General features: G+C 39.2%; 1 protein-coding gene across 3 annotated transcripts in view; it reads right to left on the bottom strand.

Moving 5' to 3' along the window:
* The window catches only part of mcrs1 (microspherule protein 1), a 33742-nt gene that overhangs the window by 14682 nt on the left and 90 nt on the right, over nucleotides 1-18970 (bottom strand). For 2 of the 3 annotated variants that reach the window (XM_061875458.1, XM_061875457.1), the window contains exons 1-7: nucleotides 18839-18970; nucleotides 17120-17271; nucleotides 16851-16989; nucleotides 11282-11446; nucleotides 3857-3966; nucleotides 3662-3770; nucleotides 3443-3596 (exon numbers count right to left, since the gene is read on the bottom strand). The exon at nucleotides 18839-18970 is cut by the window's right edge and continues 90 nt beyond it. In XM_061875458.1, the coding sequence (XP_061731442.1) occupies nucleotides 3443-3596; nucleotides 3662-3770; nucleotides 3857-3966; nucleotides 11282-11446; nucleotides 16851-16989; nucleotides 17120-17271; nucleotides 18839-18853 (844 nt within the window). In that variant the 5' untranslated portion in view covers nucleotides 18854-18970. The remainder of the gene's footprint in view (nucleotides 1-3442; nucleotides 3597-3661; nucleotides 3771-3856; nucleotides 3967-11281; nucleotides 11447-16850; nucleotides 16990-17119; nucleotides 17272-18838) is intronic. The other variant, XM_061875460.1, reaches the window with a different exon arrangement.

Below are 18970 nucleotides of genomic sequence, written 5' to 3'. Positions count from 1 at the left end.
TTATTGATCTCTGGGGGAAATTCAGCACCACAGTTCGCTCACAATAAAAAATGTGTTGTTTTTTTTACATGGGAATAATATAAATAGTTTATTATATGGCATTATTCACATGAGAATAATATAAATACAGTGTATTAAAGAGCATTTATCACATGTCAATAACAAAAATACAGTCTTTTACACAGCATTATTCACATGTGAATAATACAGTCTATTATACAGCATTATTCACGTGTGAATAATATAACTACAGTCTATTGTAAAGCATTATTCACATGTGAATAATGCTTTACAATAGACTGTATTATTCACATGTGAATAATACAGTCTATTATACAGCATTATTCACGTGTGAATAATATAACTACAGTCTATTGTAAAGCATTATTCACATGTGAATAATATAAATACAGTCTATTATACATTCAAGTACAGTAAAAAAAAGGTCATGTATTTGGCTAGAGATGGGTACTTTTAACATTTGACTTGGGACTTGTTATCGGCACTCAATGGTACCAATATTCTATACTTTGTGTGTGTTCATGCATTAATAAATGTTCATCCGCTTAAATATAAAATCTAATTTTTGTATTTAACACTGAACAGTGAGCTGATTCTAGTACCTGTGCTGTCCAGTTGATATATCTTGATTTATTTTACACTCAGAAGTCTCATACACAAGTATTATATGGTGGACTGCATGCAGTAGCAGTTCCACGACGTTAGATGGCAGTAGTGTGTTGCTTAGTCTTAGCCACCAAGCTCAATTTAGTCATATGTTGTGCCCTCAAAAGTCTTTATAAAGTAAATACTGTTTTGATTGCGCATTGATCGCAACATGCATCTTAGCACCGAGCGAAAAGCGGAGTTTTTTTTGTTTTTAATTAAGCATACTTGCAATGCTGACATGGAAAATGACATGATTACCAAGATGCAGTCCGACTGACTTGGCTACAAGTGCTGCTTGAGTGCTTGTTTCCTCGCCAAGTCTGGACGTGACGCCAAGTGCAACGAAGGTAACAAAAGACTGTAGGGCTCCTTTTTATTTTTACGTGAATCAGTATCCTGTAGTACCGCTGAAATTCAGTTGGAGTATCAAAAGTACCCATATTTGGTGCTCGGCAGTGATCGCTGGTTAAGTCCCCACTGAAGGCCCGGGAACCAAATCAGGGTTTCTGCAGGTGTCAGCGAATTTTATCAATGTTGGCGTTAACACACTTTTTGTGTCTTTTTACACATTTAAATCAGAAAGGACGCGCATTTCCAGAAGTCACATCCTACATCCCAAAAGACATTAGACAATTTTCATCAAAGAAAACATTTTGGAAACAAATGTCATTTGGATAATTTCACCTTCTTTGTTTTATGTTCTTTTGTTATCATTTACACATGTTTCAAGTTCCTTTTGTTTATTCTTTCCTCATGGTAGTTTTGTCTAATTTTTTTATTTTACGGTTGGAAAATAATAATAACTTTTATGGACAGAATTTCTAGGCGCAGTCTGGGGGTTGAGGGGATCCAGTTTGTTGGCTGCAGGATTAGGTCTCTGCTTTTTGCAGATGATGTGGTCCTGATGGCTTCATCTGGCCAGGATCTTCAGCTCTCACTGGATCGGTTTGCAACAGAGTGTGAAGCGACTGGAATGAGAATCAGCACCTCCAAATCAGAGTCCATGATTCTCTCCCGAAAAAGGGTGGAGTGCCATCTCCGGGTTGGGGAGGAGACCCTGCCCCAAGTGAAGGAGTTCAAGTACCTAGAAGTCTTGTTCACGAGTGAGGGAAGAGTGGATGGTGAGATCGACAGGCGGATCGGTGCGGCGTCTTCAGTAATGCGGACGCTGTATAGATCCGTTGTGGTGAAAAAGGAGCTGAGCCAGAAGGCAAAGCTCTCAATTTACCGGTCGATTTACGTTCCCATCCTCACCTATGGTCATGAGCTTTGGGTCATGACCGAAAGGATAAGATCACGGGTACAAGCGGCCGAAATGAGCTGGGCTCTCCCTTAGAGATAGAGTGAGAAGCTCTGTCATCCGGGAGGAGCTCAAAGTAAAGCCGCTGCTCTTCCACATGGAGAGGAGCCAGATGAGGTGGTTCGGGCATCTGGTCAGGATGCCACCTAAACGCCACCCTAGTGGGAACGCCTCGGGATCCCCCGGGAAGAGCTGGACACAGTGGCTGGGGATAGGAAAGTCTGGGCTTCCCTGCTTAGGCTGCTGCCCCCGCGACCCGACCTCGGATAAGCGGAAGAAGATGGATGGATGGATGCCATTGATATTCTATTTTTATTATTATTATTATTTGAAACTCGATTTGGTCTCAGACAAGCGGCCCGCGGGACATTATTCTGCGGCCCCCACCTTAATACGAAAATGTAATGTTAGCATGGCCCGAAGGTTTTATATGAATGGCGCTTGACAGCATTTTGTGTGGAGCTGAAATAATCTACCAGTCACGGTTTGGTATATGGCTCTCGAGGGCGGAACATTGATGTCACTTGCATGATGCAAGCAGAGAAACGTTTGGCTGCTTTTCCACTTGACCCGCACGCGCTCTTCCTCGCCCGCCTGTTCGCTCTCTCTCTGTCACTGTGTGTGTGTCTCTCTCTCGCTCTCTCCCCCTCCGGGCTGGGGAGACGAGCGGTCCTGTAGCTTCCGAAGCATTCCGCCGAAAGACCGGGCAACAATACAAAACTGTGGTGCGGTGGACCCCAGCGCTGATACTACCGACAGAGAGTCGCTGGGCGAATCGGACGTGTAACACGTCAGTCGTGATGTTAGCCCATTCAGGGCTAATTGTGCTATCGGAACTGTAAACTAAATAGCGTGCTCATAACCACATTCTAGCTGCCGACATACAACCTTCACCGGGGCTACTGCGCATGCTCGTCACTACTGTTGCATGCTGGGTAGTGTGGTTGTTATATTCCCTAGCTCATAAATTCACAGTAAGTATGTGTATACATTGTTGCTGACAGGAGAAATCGAATTATTAGTTATTATGCTATGAATGGTTTATTCACTTAATTCTCATTTTGTTAATTTATATTTTGATGTTATTTTGTGTTGAAAATAAAAATAAAGACATTTAAAAATATATTTTTAAGAAATCTTTTCTTGCGGCCCAGCCTCACCCAGACTCTGCATCCAGTGGCCCACAGGTAAATTGAGTTTGAGATCCCTATAAAGTTGCATAAGCCTTGCTTGTTCAATATTCAATGCAAAACTAGTTTGGGTCCCTATTAAAATGTTAATTTGTTCAACCTTGGCCCGCGGTTTTGTTCAGGTTTTAAAATTATCGCCCACTCTGTATTTGACTTTGACACCCCTGCTCTACACGCATGGAACAAAAAAGTACCGGTATTTTTCAAAAGGCAGTGTAGTATCGTTTTTAATTTATTAATAGCGGTACAACCCTGGTTGGTATGGACATGTGACCTGACTCACCACTCTGGTCGTTCAGTAGGTAGTACTGCTTCAGAAGCTGCCAGTGGACCAGCAGACTTTTCGGCGTGCGGGACTGGTGAAAGACACTTGGGTGTTTACTCAGAAGCTCCTGGAACAAGTCGAGTTTGGGCTGGCTGGTCTGCTTATGGACAAACTACATCAAGATTAGATTAGTGTGGAAACAAGCAGGAGACGCCTGAAAGAAGGACTTGTACTGACTGAACCGATCTTGGCCAGCAGCGCTTCCTCAGCCTGACTGAAGAGCGCTTTGCTCTGTATCGCTGCCACGGCTTCTGGGTGAAGCTGCCTCATAGCCTGCCACGCGAGTCTGGAGCACGGAGACAACAGAAAGCTGAGTGGAGGCTCATGTCAACACCGCCAGGAGAAGAACATACTGCTGGCCTGCAGTCTTACTTGGAGATAACCGGGTCGTAGAGGAGCGCGTACCACCGCTCTTTAATTTCCCGCAAAGTGAAACGACAGCTGAACTTGACGCCCAAATGAACTGATGTGAGATCTGTGGTCTGAAGGAGAAGAAACATGCAAAGTTTGCGTGTTCATGCCAACAAAGGACACTCAGGCATGTACACAGCAAAGGGAAAAAAATATTTGATGTCGCTTTTATTTTCTCAGTACAGCATCCTTCAGCTGCTGTGACAGAGTTAATGAGGTGAGGAAACATGCAGATGTGTCGTGAACGGTGTCACAACTTGTTTATTAAGTCTTTCGTTTGTTTACCGAGTTGATCACTCCTTTATTTAACTGCAAACTGTATTAGTCTTCAAATAACATCAGTACTGACTAAAGCTGTGAAGATTGTGTCACTCCTGGTTATCCTTTGTTAGCCAAGCTGTTGTACTGAACTACAAGGAGGGGTTAGAGAAGAACAAAGCTTGTTTTATTACAATTCAACTTCAGTTGCCAAGCTGTTTTGAGTTTAATATTGATATCAAAAAGTAAAAACCATGTTTTTTTTAACAATACTTGTGTTTTTTTCATGTCACAAAAGGTATCAGTTCAAAAACCATCCATGCGACGGAGCATTTTGTTAATGTGTTATTGTGTATGATTAATTTCTATTCGACTGCTCAAACTCTTAATGGATCCAGCCCGATACAGCATCCACATGTACATATAAATGTAAATAACTTAAAAATGTGTGTGTGTATATATATATATATTAGGGCTAGGCGATATATCGATATACGATATATATCGCGGGTTTGTCTCTGTGCGATATAGAAAATGACTATATCGTCATATTCGAGTAGACATTCTCACGCAGCTGAGGGCATTACGCTCTCCTCACAGACAAGCAGGCGCACATTCTTACATACGTCACTTACTGTCACGTCATATGTAAAACATATATGCCCTCGCCCAGCGGAGAGGTAGCGGCGTGGCTAACGTTAGCTGTGATGCTAGCGGGTTGTTGCGAGAGAAAGAAGGTGTGAATCTGGTAACAAATGAAGGAAGAATTCATTCCCAAGAAAAACAGCACGGGGCCCATCGTCTGGCGGTGGTTCGGCTTCAAGCGGGAATATGTCGAATAGACTTTAATTTGTCATGTGTGGGGCACAAGCGTTGCTACCAAAAGTAGCATAACTGCTAATATGTAGCATCATTTGAAAAGTCACTTGCTAATAACTTTAATAAATACAGTTTTGGTAAATTGACTTAGTTGTGATTTCCTTCTCTGCATGAAAGTTTAAAAAGTAGCATATATTAGTGCAGTTTGAACAAGAATGTTTTAATGTAGACACAGAATCATCATACTGCTGGGATTATATGTATCCAGTTTTCATTTAAGGCCAAGGCAAAATACCGAGAAATATATCGTATATCGCGATATGGCCTAAAAATATTGCGGTATTAAAAAAAGGCAATATCGCCCAGCCCTAATATATATATATATATATATATATATATATATATATATATACACACACACACACACACACACACACACACACACGTATATACACATATATATATATACACACACACACACACACACACACACACACGTATATACACATATACATATATATATATATACACACACACACATATATATGTATGTATGTATGTATATATATATATATGTGTGTGTGTGTGTATATATATATATGTGTGTGTGTGTGTGTATATGTACATGTATATTATATACACATATATATATATGTGTATATATACATATATATATACACACGTACATACATACATACATATATACATACTTATATATATATATACATTCATATAGGGCTGGGCGATATACCGATATATACGATATATCGCGGGTTTGTCTCTGTGCGATATTGAAAATTACTATATTGTATAATTTGAGTATACGTTCACACGCATAACTTTTACACTTCAGGCTCTCCTCGCTCTTTCCTGTCTCTCCTTCTCGCAGACAAGCAGGCTCACATTCTTACATAAGTCACAAACTGTCACGTCATACGTCACATACACACCCTCGCAGGGCAGAGAGGTAGCGACGTGGCTGACGTTAGCTGCTAACGTAGCCGTATGAGAGAAAGATGGTGCGGATCTGGTAACAAATGAAGGAAGATTTAATTCCCAACAACAACAGCAGGGTTTCCATCGTCTGGCGGTGGTTCGGCTTCAAGTGGGAACATGTCGAACAGACAACCGTAATTTGTCAAGTGTGGAGGGGAAAGCGTTGCTATAAAAAGTAGCATTACTGCTAATATGTAGCATCATTTGTAAAGTCACTCACTAGAGAATGAAGAGAATTTCATAACCTTAGTAACATACCACATAGTGAAGGACGAATACTATTTGATTTCCTATTGTGCAGCTCATTTTTTATTTGACACTTAAAATGTCTCTGACAATCTTGCAATTTATGTTTTGGAAATGACTTGAATATTTGTGCCATTGCTTAATAACTTTAATAAATACACTTTTGGTCAATTGACTTGGTTGTGATTTCCCTCTCTGCATGAAAGTTTAAAAGTAGCATATATGAATGCAGTATGAAGGAGAATGTTTAAATGTAGACACATAGAATCATCATACTGCTGTGATTATATGTATCAAGAGTTCATTCAAGCCAAGGCAAAATATCGTAATATATATCGCGATATGGCCTAAAAATATCGCGATATTAAAAAAAGGCAATATCGCCCAGCCCTATATACATATCTCTCTGTCTATATATATCTCTCTATAGATAGGTAGATAGGTAGATAGAGAGATAGGTAGATAGAGAGATAGGTAGATAGAGAGATAGGTAGATAGGTAGATAGAGAGATAGGTAGATAGAGAGATAGGTAGATAGAGAGATAGAGAGATAGAGAGATAGAGAGATAGATAGGTAGATAGAGAGAGAGATAGAGAGAGAAATAGAGATAGATAGAGAGATAGGTAGAGAGATAGAGAGAGAGATAGGTAGATAGAGAGATAGATAGGTAGAGAGATAGAGAGATAGATAGAGAGAGAGAGATAGGTAGATAGAGAGAGAGAGAGAGATAGAGATAGAGAGATAGAGATAGATAGAGAGATAGATAGGTAGAGAGATAGAGAGAGAGATAGGTAGAGAGATAGATAGAGAGATAGATAGAGAGATAGGTAGAGAGATAGAGAGAGAGATAGGTAGATAGAGAGATAGATAGGTAGAGAGATAGAGAGATAGATAGAGAGAGAGAGATAGGTAGATAGAGAGAGAGAGAGATAGAGAGATAGAGATAGATAGAGAGATAGATAGGTAGAGAGATAGAGAGAGAGATAGGTAGAGAGATAGATAGAGAGATAGATAGAGAGATAGATAGATAGAGAGATAGATAGAGAGATAGATAGAGAGATAGATAGAGAGATAGATAGAGAGATAGATAGAGAGAGAGAGAGATAGAAAGATATATAGATAGAGAGATAGATAGATAGATAGATAGATAGAGAGAGAGAGATAGATAGATAGAGAGAGAGAGAGAGAGATAGAGAGAGATAGATAGAGAGATAGAGAGATAGAGGGATAGAGGGATAGAGAGATAGAGAGATAGATAGATAGATAGATAAACTTTAAGGAAACACTTGCCTTGACCTTAAAGGAACCTGAAGGAACTCTCCTGAAGGAATAAATAAAGTACTATCTAATCTAAAAAGTAAACATTTGAGGCTTGCAATCATCATTGAAGTTTCCCATATATATGTTGTTCCCTGCCCGTGGAGTTGCTTCGCTATGTAACTTCCTTTTTTAAGTTAATAATTTTTTTATGCAAAACCATACTTTTTAACCACTGGATGATCAAAAATTGTACTCATTACGGAAAACCGTAGTTGTTGGCAGGTATGGCAAAGACAAGGATTAAGATTTTAAACACACATTTTAGGTTGGAAATTACGAAGAAAAACGGAAAACATTTTAACAGGAGATAAAAAAGGCGGATTTCCCGACAATATAGAAAAAATCCCATGCCTGGACACTGCATTAGGTACACCTGCACAAATGTCTGCCTTTCCAAAGGCAAGGGTCACAGACAAGGAGCATTTATCTTATCAACTTGGAGTCTACATTGCAACACACACAAGCAGACAATTGCTGGTGCGAGTTGACATTTCAGGTTATGTTATGAAACACACACACAGTGTAATCTTCTCCAAACACTGTGTGACCTGTGTCAGGAAACATGTCAGACCAACAACTTCAACGGGATGACAGAACTTACTTTGCTTCCTCTTTGCTACAGTAAGGGGACAAAATGCAAATCGTACAACTGCTTTACTTTGGAGTACACTGCTTTAATGTTTTAAAAAAAAAAGGTAACATGATAATTATACACTAAGTCAGTGTTTTTCAACCACTGTGCCGCGGCACACTACAGTTTGGTGCGCCGTGGGAGATGATCTAATTTCACCTATTTTTATGGTAAAAAAATAATTTTTGCAAACCAGTAATTATAGTCTGCAAATGATGTGTTGTTGTTGTTGAGTGTCAGTGCTGTCTAGAGCTCGGCAGAGTAACCGTGTAATACTCTTCCTTATCAGTAGGTGGCAGCAGGTAGCTAATTGCTTTGCAGATGTCGGAAACAGCAGGAGGCAGGGTGCAGGTAAAAAGGTATCTAATGATTAAACCAAAAATAAACAAAAGGTGAGTGCCCCTAAGAAATGGCATTGAAGCTTAGGGAAGGCTATGCAGAACGAAACTCAAACTGAACTGGCTACAAAGTAAACAAAAACAGAATGCTGGACGACAGCAAAGACTTACTGTGGAGCAAAGACGGTGTCCACAATGTAAAATCCGAACATGACGTGACAATTAACAATGTCCCAGAGAAGAAGGATAAAAATAAAGTAGATGCAGGAAATATCGCCCAAAGGAAGACATGAAACTGTTACAGGAAAATACCAAAAAGAGAGAAAGGCCAACAAAATAGGAGTGCAAACAAGAACTAAAACACTACACACAGGAAAACAGCAAACAAGTCCAAATAAGTCAGTGTGTGATGTGACAGGTGGTGACAGTACACCTACTTTGAGACAAGAGCTATTGTGATGCATGCTTGGTTATGCTTTCAATTCATATCCAACAATTGTAACGACAACTTTTTACTGTCAACTGAGTTTTGTTTTTTAATGATTTCTGCTGGTGGTGTGCCTCTGCATTTTTTCAACGCAAAAAATGTTCCCTGGCTCAAAAAAGGTTGAAAAACACTGCATTAAATAACACCTTTCAGTAAAATAAATCACATTTCTCTTTTTAGTAAAGTTCAACAATGCTGGCAAGTGCTACAGTTAAGAGTTGTTAGAGATGTGAATTATTGTATTATTGCTAGTAAAAAAATGGTTCCAGCTTGAGGGCCATGTTCTTCATCGAGAATATACATCGTTTTCGCCTTATCTGACTACGTATTTCAATGGAAATGTCAAGTATTCCGGAGTAGGAACTTTAACGAAGAAAGACAGTTTTCAAGTTCTGGCTTCTCCTTGGCACTATTACTACTTGCTCTGAGTTAATGTTGCTGATCAATTTCAATGTATTATTATTATTGAGTTTCTGTCATTTTATTTTTCAGTATCAAATGGTTCAAGTCGGTCAAAAAAATGTTTATAGTTTAAATACTTTTTTTTATAAAAGGAAAATTTATGAACTTTAAATTTTTTCAGTCACAGTCTAATACAATGTTAATAGTTATTAAAATTATATTAGTTAGTATTAATGCACATTTTTTGCGTTGAAAAAATCCGGAGGCACACACACCACCAGCAGAAATCATTAAAAAACAAAACTCAATTGACAGTAAAAAAATCGTTGTCGAAATTGTTGGATATGACTTCCGAAAGGGACAAGCGGTAGAAAATGGATGGATGGATGGACTTTAAAGCATAACCAAGCATGCATCACTATAGCTCTTGTCTCAATCATTAAAAACAAAACTCAGTTGACAGTAAAAAAATAATTGTCGCAATTGTTGGATATGACATTCCGAAAGGGACAAGCGGTAGAAAATGGATGGATGGATGGACTTTAAACCATAACCAAGCATGCATCACTATAGCTCTTGTCTCAAAGTAGGTGTACTGTCATATCACATCACGCTGTGACTTTTGAGTTTTTTGCTGTTTTCCTGTGTGTAGTGTTTAACTTCTTGTCTAGCGCTCCAATTTCGGTAGCTTTTTCTCTTTTTTTTGGTATTTTCCTGTAGCAGTTTCATGTCTTCCTTTGAGCGATACTTTGTTTTAGCAATAAAGAATATTTCAGTTCTGTTTATCCTTCTTTGTGGGGACATTGATAATTGTCATGTCATGTTCAGATGTACTTTGTGAACGCCGTCTTTGCTCCACAGTAAGTCTTTGCTGTCGTCCAGCATTCTGTTTTTGTTTACTTTGCAGCCGGTTCAGTTCAAGTCTCGTTCTACATAGCCTTCCCTAATCTTCAATGCCTTTTCCTAGGGGCACTCACCTTTGGTTTATTTTTGGTTTAAGCATTAGACACAATTTTACCTGCACGCCGCCTTCCACTGTTTCCGCAATTAGCTGCCGGCTGCCACCTACTGATATGGAAGAGCATTACATGGTTACTCTGCCGAGCTCTTGACAGCACCGACACTCAACAACAACACATCATTTGTCATGTCATGTTCGGATGTACATTGAGAACGCTGTCTTTGCTCCACAGTAAGTCTTTGCTGTCGTCCAGCATTATGTTTTTGTTTCCTTTGCAGCCAGTTCAGTTTTAGTTTCGTTCTGCATAGCCTTCCCTAATCTTCAATGCCTTTTCTTAGGGGCATTCACCTTTTGTTTATTTTTGGTTTAAGCATTAGACACCTTTTACCTGCACGCTGCCTCCCGCTGTTTTCGACATCTACAAAGCAATTAGCAACCGGCTGCCATCTACTGACATGGAAGAGTATTACACGGTTACTCTGCCGAGCTCTAGACAGCACCAACACTCAACAACAACACATCATTTGCAGGCTATAATTACTGGTTTGCAAAAAATATCTTTGACCCAAATAGATAAAATTAGATCATCTCCACAGCATATCAGACTGTGGTTGAAAAACGCTGATGTAGACCCCAAGGAAGTCTTTTACATTTAGAAAAAAAAATATTATTATGAGTCCTTTAATGCGCCTTATACTCCAGTGCGCCTTATGTATGCAAAACCCCGACTAGACTCGCTCATTGGCAGTGCGCCCTATGGTCCGGAAACTACAGTAGGTGTTTCTACGTGTTTAGGAAAAGTTTTTTTTGCCAATTAATGTAACAATTTGGTTTTCCTTAGTGAATGCAAATGTGCTGAGTGACTATTATCTCGTTAAAAGAAGAATTTCAGCACTTAACTTCCTTATCATCATTGCTGGCACTTACCTGCAACACGGCATTAATAAGCAGCAGGTCATCGGTAGGTTTCCACCGACCCAGGTCTTTTGTAACGTGTAGCGGCTGTTTGCTTTTCTTCATCCTTTTGCTTATTGGAGAAGGATTTAGCACCATTGCGAGAGGCGGCATCAAAGTCGGTCCAGCTTTGGCCACCTACAAGGGAATGAGAACGTTAAACCCCTGGCAGTGAAACCTTTAAGCTTTTAACTAGGCCAGGGCCCATAACATATTTTGCTTGAGGATATTTTGACGTACCAATTATTCCATCATTGTCAACATTTTTTCGAAACCAAATAAATCACTGATGAATAGATGGATAGTATTTTATTGATTCCTTCAGGAAAGTTCCCTCAGGAAAATTGCAACAATAACACATAATATTAATGCAAGTATACCCAATACTCATGTATTTGTCGTTAATGACAACATTGTAAATGGAAAGTAAACATTCAATGCTAAATAAAACAAACACATAAAACAAATTAAATATACTCTGTTAGCAAAATTTCGCACTTAATTAAAAATCACAACAAAAACAATGGACGTCCGCTAACTTTTTGCAACTCAACGCCAAGAAAACGGAAATGCTGATTATCGGTCCTGCTGGACACCGACACCTGTTTAATAATACCACCTAAACTTTTGACAACCAAACAATTACACACCTATTTAATAATACCACCTTAAAATTTGACAACCTAACAATTACACACCTATTTAATAATTAGACCTTAATTTTTGACAACCAAACAATTACACACCTATTTAATAATACGACCTTAATTTTTGACAACCAAACAATTACACACCTATTAAATAATACCACCTTAATTTTTGACAACCAAACAATTACACACCTATTTAATAATACCACCTTAAAATTTGACAACCTAACAATTACACACCTATTTAATAATTAGACCTTAATTTTTGACAACCAAACAATTACACACCTATTTAATAATACGACCTTAATTTTTGACAACCAAACAATTACACACCTATTTAATAATACCACCTTAATTTTTGACAACCAAACAATTACACACCTATTTAATAATACCACCTTAAAATTTGACAACCTAACAATTACACACCCATTTAATAATACGACCTTAATTTTTGACAACCAAACAATTACACACCTATTTAATAATACCACCTTAAAATTTGACAACCTAACAATTACACACCTATTTAATAATACGCCCTTAATTTTTGACAACCAAACAATTACACACCTATTTAATAATACCACCTTAATTTTTGACAACCAAACAATTACACACCTATTTAATAATACCACCTTAAAATTTGACAACCTAACAATTACACACCTATTTAATAATACGCCCTTAATTTTTGACAACCAAACAATTACACACCTATTTAATAATACCACCTTAACATTTGACAACCAAAAATTACACATCTATTTAATAATACCACCTTAACTTAAAACACTCCAAATTTACATTCCTGCGCGCGCTCTGAGGTCCGAGAGCCAGTTCCAGCTGGTGGTGCCCAAGACCAGACTTAAGACCAGGGGAGACCCTAAGCTCTGGAACACTCTGCCCCTCCATGTTCAAACTGCTTCCACAGTGGAGTGTTTTAAGTCTCGTCTTAAGACCCACTTTTATTCTTTGGCTTTTAACACTATGTGAGTTGTGTGGTCCTCTGTCCTCTGTGTTTTTTATACACTTTGATTTCTATTTTACTGTTTTAATTGATTTTACCCTTTAAAAGTTTTTATTTTACTGTTTTAATTGATTTTACCCTTTAAAAGTTTTTAATCATATTTGTTTTTATATTGGTTTTATATTTATTTATTTTTTGTTTTTATTCAGTCATTGGTGGAGCATAATATTGTTTTTTTAATATTGTTTTTAACATGGCTGCGCAGCACTTTGGAAACGTTATTGTGGTTTAAATGTGCTATATAAATAAAGTGGATTGGATTGGATAACAATGGACAACCAAACAATTACACAAGGCGACTTGGTGAAGAATCTCGGTATTATCTTCCACCCAACTCTCTCGTTTGAGTCACACATCAAGAGTGTTACTAAAACGGCCTTCTTTCATCTCCGTAATATCGCTAAAATACATTTCTTTTTGTCCATTAGCGACGCTGAGATCATTATTCGTGCGTTCGTTACATCTCGTCTCGATTACTGTGACCTATTATTTTGAGGTCTCCCTATGTCAGGGGTCGGCAACCCAAAATGTTGAAAGAGCCATACTGGACCAGAAATACAAAAAAAAAATCCGTCTGGAGCCGCAAAAAATTAAAAGCCATATTACATACAGATAGTGTGTCATGAGATATAAATTGAATTATGAGGACTTAAAGGAAACTAAATGAGCTGAAATATAGCTACAAGTGAGGCATAATGATGCAATATGTACATACAGCTAGCCTAAATAGCATGTTAGCATCGATTAGCCTGCAGTCATGCAGTGACCAAATATGTCTGATAATCACTCCACACAAGACAATAACATCAACAAAACTCACTTTTGTGTATTCATGCACAACGTTATAAGTTTGGTGAACAAAATGAGACAGAAAAAGAAGTGGCATAAAACACGTCTTAGAAAGTCGGAGAAAGTTATACATGTAAAACTACGGTGAGTTCAAGGACCGTCAAAATTAGTAGGACAAAACGCCGCTCGCCAAATACTCGAATCAGTGAAGCATGTTTAATACAAACAGTGTGCTTTATAGCAATTAGGGAGGTTTGTGTCATGTTTGTCCTCCTACAGAAACCATATTAAAACAGAAAGTAAGTTTTTTCCCCTCATCATTTCCATTTTTCATATATTTTTGAAAAAGCTCCAGAGAGCCACTAGGGCGGGGATAAAGAGGCGCATGCGGCTCCAGAGCCGCGGGTTGCCGACCCCTGCCCTATGTCTAGCATTCAAAAATTACAGTTGGTACAAAATGCGGCTGCTAGACTTTTGACAAGAACAAGAAAGTTTGATCATATTACGCCTGTACTGGCTCACCTGCACTGGCTTCATGTGCATTTCAGATGTGATTTTAAGGTTTTACTACTTACGTATAAAATACTACACGGTCTGGCTCCATCCTATCTTGCCGATTGTATTGTACCATATGTCCCTGCAAGAAATCTGCCTTCAAAGAACTCCGGCTTATTAGTGATTCCCAGAACACAAAAAAAGTCTGCGGGCTATAGAGCGTTTTTTATTGGGGCTCCAGTACTCTGGAATGTTCTACTGGTAACAGTTAGGGATGCTACCTCAGTAAAAACATTTGAGTCCCATCTTAAAACTCATTTGTATACCCTAGCCTTTAAATAGACCCCCTTTATCCCGATATGTATGGTGTATCGTGACAAGGCCCAAAAAAATTGGGATATTAATAAAAGGCCATATCGCCCAGCCCTACATTGATGTATATGTATATTATATACACACACACACACACACACACACACACACACACACACACACACAGTACAGGACGAAAATGTGGACACACCTTTTCATTCAATGCGTTTTCTTTATTTTCATGACTTTTTTGATGTAGATTTTCAAATCAAAACTATGAATGAACACATGTGGAGTAATGTACTTAACAAAAAAAGGTGAAATTACCGTATTTTTCAGACTATAAGTCGGAGTTTTTTTTCATAGTTTGTGCGACTTATACTCAGGAGCGACTTATGTGTGAAACTAATAACACATTACCATAAAATATCAAACAATAAAATTTAGCTCATTCACGTAAGAGACTAGACGTATAAGATTTCATGGGATTTATGGATCAGGAGTGACAGATAGTTTGGTAAAGGTATAGCATGTTCCATATGTTATAGTTATTTGAATGACTCTTATCATAATATGTTAGGTTAACATAGCAGCCACCTTCTCAGTTGGTTATTTATGCCTCATATAACATACACTTATTCTGCCTGTTGTTTACTATTCTTTATTTATTTTAAATTGCCTTTAGAATGTTTATTCTTGGTGTTGGGTTTTATCAAATACATTTCCCCGAAAAAAGGCGACTTATACTCCAGTGCGACTTACATATGTTCTTTTCCCTTCTTTATTATGCATTTTCGGCAGGTTCGACTTATACTCCGGAGCGATTTATATTCCGAAAAATACGGGTACTAAAAACATGTTTTATATTCTAGTTTCTCCAAAATAGCCACCCTTTGCTGTGATTACTGCTTCGCACACTCTTGGCATTTTCTCCATGAGCTTCGAGAGGTAGTCACCTGAAAAAGTGTGCCTTATTATGGTTGATGAGCGGAATTTCTTGCTTTATCAATGGTGTTGGGACCATCAGTGGTGTTGTGAATGAGAAGGTGTGTCCAAACTTTTGGCCTGCACTGTATATGTTAATGTACTAGAGATGCGTGGTTTGCGGTCTCATCCGCGGATAAACCGCGGGTCGGGCGGGTGACATTACGAAAAAATAGATTTTAATTAGATTTGGGCGGGTGGCGGTTGAACCATCCGGAAATATTTGATATACATTGTTCTGTGATCGGTATCCTTTACCATTCAAAGAGCCATTTAGGACCCGTGTCACAAAGTGAAGAAGACAACAGGAGACGCTAATATTCTCTAGAATGACTGCCGGCAGTCACCCAGATAATAAGTATTAGAGCGTGCTATGAAGCCTTTGGCTTTGTCGCCTTCTACAACATGTACGATCTGCTTGTCAGTCCAGCAACATGTTGTGTGTGGCTTCTGCAGCAACACGCACACGACTGCAAGGCATACTGGGTGACACAGAGTACACTAATGGTTGGGATATAAACAATTTTAACACTCTTAGTAATATGTGCCACGCTGTGAAGCCACACCGAACAAGATTGACAAACACATTAGGTAAGGTGGGCGGGGTTGGGGGCGCGGGGTTGTAAAATATATTCAGGAATTGTCACGGATACTAAGGATTTTGGGTATTTGTTGTGTTGCGTTTATGTTGTTACTGCGAGGATGTTCTCCCGAAATGTGTTTGTCAATCTTGTTTGGTGTGGCTTCACAACGTGGCGCATATTAGTAAAAGTGTTAAAATTGTTTATGTCACAACCATCAGTGTACTCTGTGTCACCCAGTATGCCTTTCAATCTTGTTCGTGTGATTGCGGAAGCTCCACACAACATGTTGCCGGACTAACAATCAGTTTTTACATGTTGTTGAAGGTGTCTAAGGCAATGGCTTCACAGCACGCCCAAATTCTTGTCATCAGGATGAACGCTATTGGATATTCGCGAGAACGTTAGCGGCTCCCATTGTCTTCATTACTCTGCGAAACGGGTTTAAATAGCTCTGTGAGTGGTAGAGGTGACCGACCTCTGATGTATTTCAGCGGGCGGTTGCGGTTCTTATAAAATGTTGCTTCGGGTGGACGGCGGGTGGATGACGACTTTGGTGATCAGTTGCGGATGATATAATTGCCTATCCGCGCATCTCTATAATGTACAATATTGTTTTCATGTAATCATTGTGTGGCTATCAATCATTTTAATTGAATATGATAATGCTATTTACAGCGGTTATCACTACTATTTACCTTTTTCTTCTCGCTGGATGAAGGTTCACTTCCAAAGTAGCGCATAGGTTCCATGAGAGGGGGACCTTTAACTCGACTCGAGGACTTGACGAGGCTGCTTTCCACCAGCTCATCATCAAACTTCTTCCTCTTTATTGATCTGGACATGTATTCGGAGAACATTTACACATTTCCCAAAGACGACATTGTGAGCAGGAATAAGTCATTGTGCAGCCATCGACGCTCACCAAGCCTGTATAAACCTCAAAGTGGAACAGAGGGAATCTAACCTGGACGAACTTCGGCGTTTGGGGACGCCGCCGCCACCGAACGCTTGTGTTGCTGTCCTTTTCACGTCTTTTACACCAAGGATCTCTTCGTCTTCTGAGCGGCTCTGTGAACCTGCTACTGCCATGGCTAGCCCGGGGTCGCCTGCTTGCATCTGCTCCAACACAACAAGAGACACAAACATGAGCAGAGCTGTCATCACTTTACGATATAAAAGTGAGATTTCATTATTAAAAACAGTCAATATATATTTGCACACAGTAGGGTTGTCCCGATACAAATATTTTGGTACCAATATCGATACTTTTCTAAATATAGGGGACCAGCATAATTACATTATTGGCTTTATTTTAACAAACAATCTTAGGGTACATGAAACATGTTTATTATTGCAATTTAGTCCTTAAATAAAATAGTGAACATACTAGACAACTTGTCTTTTAGTAGTAAGTAAACAAACAAAGACTCCTAATTAGTCTGCTGACATTCCGTATGCGGTAAACATATTGTGTCATTTATATTCTATTATTTTGTCAACATTATGAGGGACAAACTGTAAAAATGGATTATTAATCCACTTGTTCATTTACTGTTAATATCTGCTTATTTTCTGTTTTAACATGTTGTATCTACAATTCTGTTAAAATGTAATAATCACTTATTCTTCCTATGGCATTTGTTAACATTGTGACACCGCTGAGCTAATGTATCCTCCTACGGTGTGTAGTGAAGCATGTTTAGCTATTCCTCCAGTGATATTCGTACTTGTAAGAAACTTACTTTGTCACCACAGAGGCCACATACTTGACATATTACATTTGTCTGTTCAACATTTTCCCACTTGAAGCCAAACCACCGCCAGACGATGGACACCCTGCTGTTTTTCTTGGGAATTAATTTTTCTTCCTTCATTCGTTACCAGATTGGCACTTTCTTTCTCTCGTATTTCCACACCGCTAGCATGTATGTGACGTGTATAAGAATGTGCGCTTGTTTTACATCTCTGTGAGGAGAGACAAGAAAGAGTGAGAAGAGCCTGTATTGCAGGGGTGTCCAAACTTTTTCCACTGAGGGCCGCACACAGAAATATTAAGGCATGCAGGGGCCATTTTTATATTTTTCATTTGCAAACCATAACAAAATATATGGATTATTTTTTTTACCTTTAGGGCTCCCGGGGGCCATAAAGGGTCTCCCGGCTGGCCTGGGAACGCCTCGGGATCCCCCGGGAAGAGCTAGACGAAGTGGCTGGGGAGAGGGAAATCCGAGCTTCCCTGCTTAGGTTGCTGCCCCCGCGACCCCACCTCGGATAAGCGGAAGTAGATGGATGGATGGATATTTGAGTAGTTTTTTCACAACATACTTTTTACTTTTACTCAAGTAAATATTTGGGCGACTACTCCTGACTTTTACTTGACTAATACATGTGTAAAGTACCAGTACTCTGACTTGAGTACAATATCTGTTTACTCCACCCGCCTCTGTTTACATGTTAGCATTAGCCTCGGGCCCAACTGACGAAACTCGCAGCAAAAAACACCCAACTCTTTTTAGATAGCTGCGGTATGTGACAAAATACAAGCAATTGCTACCATAACCAGGTGAAAAAAGTTTAAGTCTGCCATCTTTTATTCGCTTAAAAACATTTTTTAAAGGATAGCTTGAGCTAGCCGGTGTGGGTTAGCAAGCTAATGCTAGCCCGGCGCCTTTTCGTGACTTACCGTCCTTTGGTGCATCGATTTGGCGCCTTAGAGGCCGCCTGCTGGAGCCTACGCAAGTGTCCCCACGGGCGCTTGATCCTAAACGCGTTCAGCGGCTGCTGTGTTTCACTACATAGCGAGACGGCCGTGCGG

The sequence above is a fragment of the Nerophis ophidion genome, linkage group LG16 (assembly GCF_033978795.1).
Source record: "Nerophis ophidion isolate RoL-2023_Sa linkage group LG16, RoL_Noph_v1.0, whole genome shotgun sequence".
NCBI lineage: Eukaryota > Metazoa > Chordata > Actinopteri > Syngnathiformes > Syngnathidae > Nerophis > Nerophis ophidion.
This window is presented reverse-complemented; position numbering and strand designations above follow the sequence as displayed.